At 30.2% G+C, this 6,824-nt stretch overlaps 1 protein-coding gene across 1 annotated transcript; it reads left to right on the forward strand.

Annotated features, from left to right (window-relative positions):
* Nucleotides 1-805: 805 nt before the first annotated feature.
* Nucleotides 806-6,717, forward strand: PGO_144080 (phospholipid-transporting ATPase; the record flags this gene model as incomplete). The annotated part of the gene is made up of 6 exons (XM_028690398.1): nucleotides 806-4,615; nucleotides 4,810-5,112; nucleotides 5,295-5,648; nucleotides 5,826-6,008; nucleotides 6,193-6,317; nucleotides 6,504-6,717. 6 exons carry the CDS (start codon nucleotides 806-808, stop codon nucleotides 6,715-6,717), a joined length of 4,989 nt encoding a protein of 1,662 aa, XP_028546199.1.
* Nucleotides 6,718-6,824: the final 107 nt, after the last annotated feature.

Raw genomic sequence — 6,824 nt, forward strand, 5'->3', positions numbered from 1 at the left:
TCCATTTTTAAGGAACCCATTTAGCAGTACCCACGTAAGCATTTCCAAAAATATATTCACCCCTATGCAGGGGAAAAAAGGAGAACATAAAATTATCTGACCAGTTCTTGTCAACGGGAGAATATATAGGGAGTTTACACGTGGACGACATACACACATGTAATAGCAAGCGATGGGATTTAATTCTGCTGACAAATCATGAGCACTGTAAGAAAATAGGCCTTTTGCCACACACACACAAACGCACGCACAGCTTTTGAGAAATATAGATATTTAACATGATTTGCATAGTATGTCTAGTTCTTTTATCATGTCATATTTTAGAACGTTTCATCATAGTATAGCTGAGAGGTGAAAATTGGATGTGAATAAGAACAAGGAGAAAAAATAAACAAAAAAGAATCAAACAAATTAATAACATATTAAATAGGAATAGAAGAAACAGAATCAAAAAGCACAAACAGAGCAAAAGCTTATTCGCCACAATTGGTATCCCAGAACGAGACCCACATTTCTCCTTTATCAAATCACATATTAATTTTTACATTATTTAGAAGGGCTCGTAGTTACGAACTACCATACAAGGATATGCAACCCCTTACACAACTGTGTACTAGTGTATATATACATTTGTGCATCTTTTCAGAAAAGAAAAAAAAAAAAAAAAAAAAGCGACAGCAGAACAAATCAGTAAAAAAATTAGCAGAAAAATTATCAAAAGAATTACCAAAAGAATTACCAAAAAAATTACCAAAAAAATTACCAGAACAAATCAGAAGAACCGCTTCAATATTAAGAGCCAAAAATGGTGGATGACGAAGAATTAAAGCGGCTTCGATTTGTGCTGAGTAAAAAAGTAGGGAAAATAAAATATTTTTTTTCGTACACATTTTACAAATTGTTCAGTCATTTTTATAATAAGAAGAATAAAAAACGAGAACGGTATGTTAATATACATGGAAGAACAAGTCCGAATTTTTTTTGTGATAATAAGATAAGAAGTACGAAATACACAGTCATAACATTTATCCCATTATTTTTATTTTATCAATTCGCGGACTTTTTAAATTTATTTTATTTGTGTGTTTCTCTTCTACAAGTTATTCCCATATTCAACACTGGATATGTATTTACTTTTGTAGCCCCTTTGATTTTCATCATTTTTATAAGTTTAATAAATGAAGTAGTAGATGATTTTAAGAGGTTTATAAAAGATTTAGAAAATAACAATGAAATTTATTACAGCCTTTTGGAGAATGGGAATTTTGAAAGAATATATTCAAAAGATATAAAAGTAGGGGATATAATTTTGATTAAATCCAAACAAAGAGCCCCTGCTGATTGTATTTTGTTACGTAATTTAAGTAAAAATGAAGAATATACATTTAAGGTTGAGGAGAAGAGATTTTTTGGAAACATGAAATTGAATAAAAATTCCAATGTGTACAGCAAAATAAATCAAAGTTATTACCATTTTGATAAAAACATTGACAATGAATTGATTGAAGATCGATATAACGAATCAAACAACAATTTGAGTGAAACAAGCAATAATCTACTCTTTAGTGAAAATGAAAAATCTCTAAATGCTGTGAAGGATGGAAAATGTCTCTTAAAGGATAAATCAGAAAAAAGTGATCATAAAAATGATATGAACAATAATTCAGGAGAATTGAATGATTTGGAAATGAATAAAAAAAAAATGAAAAAGAAGAAAAAAAAGAAGAAGAAAAAAAAAAAAAAAAAATTAGCACTAAGTAAAAAAAGTGAAGGAAACAAAGATACAAGTGCATCCAACGAAACTGCAAATTATACATATGTAAAGACGGACAAAATTGATGGAGAAACCGATTGGAAAATTAAATATCCAATCAGTATATTCCAAAATTTAAAAAAATTGAAAGATTTCTTTACTATTGATATTCTATTCATCTTAGAGCAACCAAAAAATGACATTTACAAAATTGAAGGATCATTTGTTATATTCAAGTATAATCCATATGGAGATTTTCAGAAGGATGAAAATACTAATAATCTTGGATTGAACGACAATCAATTAATGAATTATTCATTTGATATGATAAGGGATGGGAAAATGGACTTGGAATCAGATGGGCGCTCTACCTTGCCCAAGGCATACGCAACTGAGGCAGATGATGATGAAGAAGAAGATGATGATGATGAAGATGATGATGATGATGAAGATGATGATGAAGAAGAAGATGATGATGATGATGATGATGATGATGAAGAAGAAGAAGAAGACGATAATGATGAAAAAGATCAAGATGAACATCGAAACGATCGCGAACTGAACAATATGGAAAACGAAGGAGGAAAAAAATTACATAAAAAGGGATATCTCAATTGGGGAGAAAAAAACATGTCGTACGCATGCAATAACAAAAAAAGAGGGGAACAAATGAATAAAGAAATGGTGAAGTTTATCGATGTGGAAAAAGGAGGGACAACAGTAGTAGTACGAGGAGGAGTAGGAAATAGTGATGCAGAAAGAAACAGCGGAATTGTTGAAAAGTATAACGGTCCAAAAGATAGAATAAATAAAAGTGGAAATTATGTAAATGAAACGAGAATGTGTAATGTATTTAATAATGAAGACAATTTCAATTTTTACAATGTAAGCTATCGAAAAAAGCTAAGTTATGATAACTTCATTTTATTCAATTCTGTAATTACAAGTTCAGATGTTATCTGTCTTGTGATATATACAGGAAGTGACACAAGAGTAAATATGAGTACTCAGATTAGTAAAATAAAAAGAGGAATGATAGATAAGAAATTGAATTTAATCACATTGTTTTTATTTATCATATTGACATTATTTTCCATGTATATGTGTTCAGTTAAATTGAATAATTTATGGTATCTCAATTTCATCCGTTTTGTTTTACTATTTTCTTCTGTAATTCCGATATCATTAAGTGTGAATTTAAATATTGCAAAAATTTATTACACATTAGTTATTCAAAAGGACAAAGAAATAGAAACGACAATTATAAAAAATAGCTCAATTATAGAAAATTTTGGAGACATAGATTATATTTTTACAGATAAAACAGGTACATTAACAGAAAATGTAATGGTTCTAAAAGTTATACATATTGGTTTGGATGTAATTCATGCTGAAAATGAAAAAAATATGTTACAAGGTAATATAGAAAATAAAGCCAAAGGAAATTTCAATAAGCATATGCTATCATATGATTTAGATGATTTAAATGAAGATGTCGATGCTTCATCTTTATATTTGGCCTCGAATTATAACACAAAAAATGATAGAAGAAATAAACAAAGTACTTATAACAAAAATGGTCGACCTATTTCGTTTAATCACGACATGGAAAACAGTAGAAATAAAAATGACCTATCCAATTTGAGACATTTGAGTAAAGTAGCCAATCCAGTAGATCGCATGAACATGCTAAATGATGAAGAGAATATTGATGAAGAAAATTTCGATTATGAAAATTTTGATTATGGAAATTTTAATGAACAATCTACAGCCACAAAATCTGCATTTTCACAAAATGGCTATAGAAATATGAATATAAAAAATTTTAAACAAAATAGCTTAACTCTAAACCCAAATGTAGCAACTGGAATAGGAGTAGGAGAAGGTGGTGCTGCTGGTGCTGGTGCTTCTGGTATCCTATGGCATAGAAGAAATGATATACTTAAAAAAAATTCTGCACATTTAGAAAAAAAGAAAAAGGTTGAAAAAATGGTTGATGAGTTTTTGAAGTATAAGTCTGATGTGTTAGATTATTACAATGATAATGTAGAGGATGTGGAATATTTGAAAAAACATCGAGTATTCCAAACCTTTTTGTCTTTTCTTATTTGTAACAATATTAGAACCTTAGCTAAAGAAAGTAACAATAACAGCACTAAAGAAAAGGATAAAGCAAAGAAAAAAAAAGAGCACAAAGAAAAAGATTTTCAGAAAAACTTTTATTACATATTAAATGTTAATCGAAAAAGTAAAAATGAAAAGAAAACCAATAAGAAGGAGAAACATATAGATAGTACTAGTATGAGTTTTTCATATGATAAAAAAAACCTTGAATCAAACAGTTCTGAAGATTCTGAAACATTTTCTCATTCAGATGTAAGTTATCAATGTTCTTCACCTGATGAATTAGCCTTTCTAAAATATGCAACCAATTGTGGTTTCATTTTGAAAAAGAAAACAGCAAGCAAAATAGAAATAAAATATAAAAATCTCGTACTAGAGTATGATATTTTGTTGCATATCCCATTTTCATCTGAGACTAAACGAATGAGTATATTCGTTCGAAATGTAAAGAATCGAAATATATACTTCTTTATAAAAGGTGCAGATAATATTTTAATAAAAAAATGCCATGAAAAATATAAAACATTTATTTATGAAGAAAGTGATCATCTCTCCAATCTGGGATTGCGAGTTTTGGTTCATGGATTTTTAAATATAGAGGAACAATTCTTTCACAACTTTTCCAATCACTATAACAAGAATAAGGATGTCAAGGGACAGATGGAAAATATTCTTGACTATGTCGAGAAGAACATTAAAGTTTTAGCTATAACAGGGGTTGAGGACAAATTGCAGGAGGTATATGACTATACTGATAGTGTTTTGTAAATGTCGCATACATATTCCTTGCGTGTTACTTCATATTGTGAAGTGGAAATGCTCGTCTAGCGTAAAATAAGCTTGTTCATACAAAAACAAGAATCACGTATACCTTCCCTCATGTGCCCACCCCCGCCTTTTTTTTTTTTTTTTTTTTCACTTCACATTCACAGGGAGTTGGAAAGACAATTGAGATGTTATACAATAGTGGCATAAAAGTTTGGGTTCTGACCGGAGACAAAATCGAAACGGCAATTTGCATTTGCAAGAATGCTAATATAAAAAAGAAGAAGAACAACATATACATATTCAGGCATGAAAATATTAAGAGCACTTCAAATCTAATAAGAGAATTTAATTCCATTTTAAACAACATAGATTCGTATGTCCTCTTTTTTGACAACATTATCATTCAAAATTGTATCAAATATATACCCAATGCGTTCGTTGATTTTGCAGCCAATGCAAGGGCAGTGGTAAGATTTTGCAAGCAGATGAAAAAATGGAAAAATAAAAATGAGTGCTCCCATTGTGGTGACAATTGTGCATACACAAATATGTGATAAAATACAAACACTTGAACTTAATTTGATCACCCATGTGACTCCCTGGAAATGTTTCTCCTTACTCCATTTTTTTTCATTCGCCCCATTTTTAGGTCTGTTGCAGGTGCAGCCCCATTGAAAAAAAAGAAATAGCTGTATTAATAAAAACCATCAAGAGAAAAAAAATTTTGTGTATAGGGGATGGTGGTAATGATGTAGCCATGATACAGTCAGCAGATATCGGCATTGGTGTTTTGGGAAAAGAAGGAAAACAAGTTGTACATGACAGTGACATAATTGTTTCAAAGTTTAAAAACATAAAGAAGTTAATTTTGTATTATGGGAATAATACCTTTCTGCAAACTTCCTCCTTGTGTTCTTTTTTAATTCACAGGGGGTTCGTCCTTACGTATTTGCAGTTTATTTATAGTTATATCTTTTTCGGTATACCTGTCTCGATTTTTCAGGTAAAAAAGTGCATGCCACACTTTGTGTAATATTAAATATATCCACCTTAGCATGTGCATATTCGCTCATCAAGCGTGTAACACTCATATGACACTCGAGTACTATTCGCTGGCCCATGTGTATTCTTGCATTTTAATTTATTGTTCCTCATTTTACTTTTACCTTTCCTCTATCAGGGCTGGCTTCAAATTGGTTATACGACATACTACACAACTGCACCATTTTTGTCTTTACTCCTGGATGTGAAAATAAAAAAAAATTTAATATACCTATACCCGGAGATATATAAAAATAAAAAACACAAGCGGAAGTTAGATTTAAAATCATTCTTTATTATCGTATGGATATCAATATTTCAGGTACACGACTGATAGGAGGAATGGTGACATGTGATTGAGTGAATATGCATACGCTCATGAGGTGTAGTGGGAACCTACCGATGCACCTTTCTGTGAGCATATATTATTCCATTGAAACATGAAGCATCATATCATTTTTTTTTTTTTTTTTTTTTTTTTTTTTTTCCCCCCCCATCACTTATAGGGAACGGTTGTTATGTTAGGTGCATTGAAATTGTTTAATGATAATTATAATAATTTAATAAATATATCCTTTTCCTCACTGATCATGTTGGAAATAATGAATATTCATTTGGAAGTGGAGTCATGGTTAGTTCTCAAGGGGATAGATCATTCTCCATCCCTATTTTTCTTCAACACTTACATATGTTGTATGTTTCATCTTATGGTGATACTGTAAAAGTATACCCATGGATTTAGTAAATATTTGTGTACATGGACATTTCCTCATAAGTATTTTTTTTTTTTTTTTTTTTTTTCCCCTTCCTGATGCAGGCACCCGCTCATGATATCAGCCAACATTTGCTCCTTTATTGTGTATATCTTTTCCATGTTCATTCTGAGGAATTATTTTGACATTATGCAAATTATGTCTGTTATGTTTTGGTACAAAGTCATTTTGATTGTTCTCTTCGCCTGGTTACCATTTTTCATAATTAAGAAGGTAAAAAATATCATAACACCATCCCAGTTTTTCAAGTTGGCATGACCCAAGTGTATTGTTCGTGGAGAAGTGATAAAGTTGTAATAATTTTGAAGACTTAAATGTTTTAAACGTTTTTTTAAAAAAATTTAAAAAAGTGTAAAAAAAAAAAA

This window comes from Plasmodium gonderi, assembly GCF_002157705.1.
Source record: "Plasmodium gonderi DNA, contig: Chr14, whole genome shotgun sequence".
Taxonomy (NCBI): Eukaryota; Apicomplexa; class Aconoidasida; order Haemosporida; family Plasmodiidae; genus Plasmodium; species Plasmodium gonderi.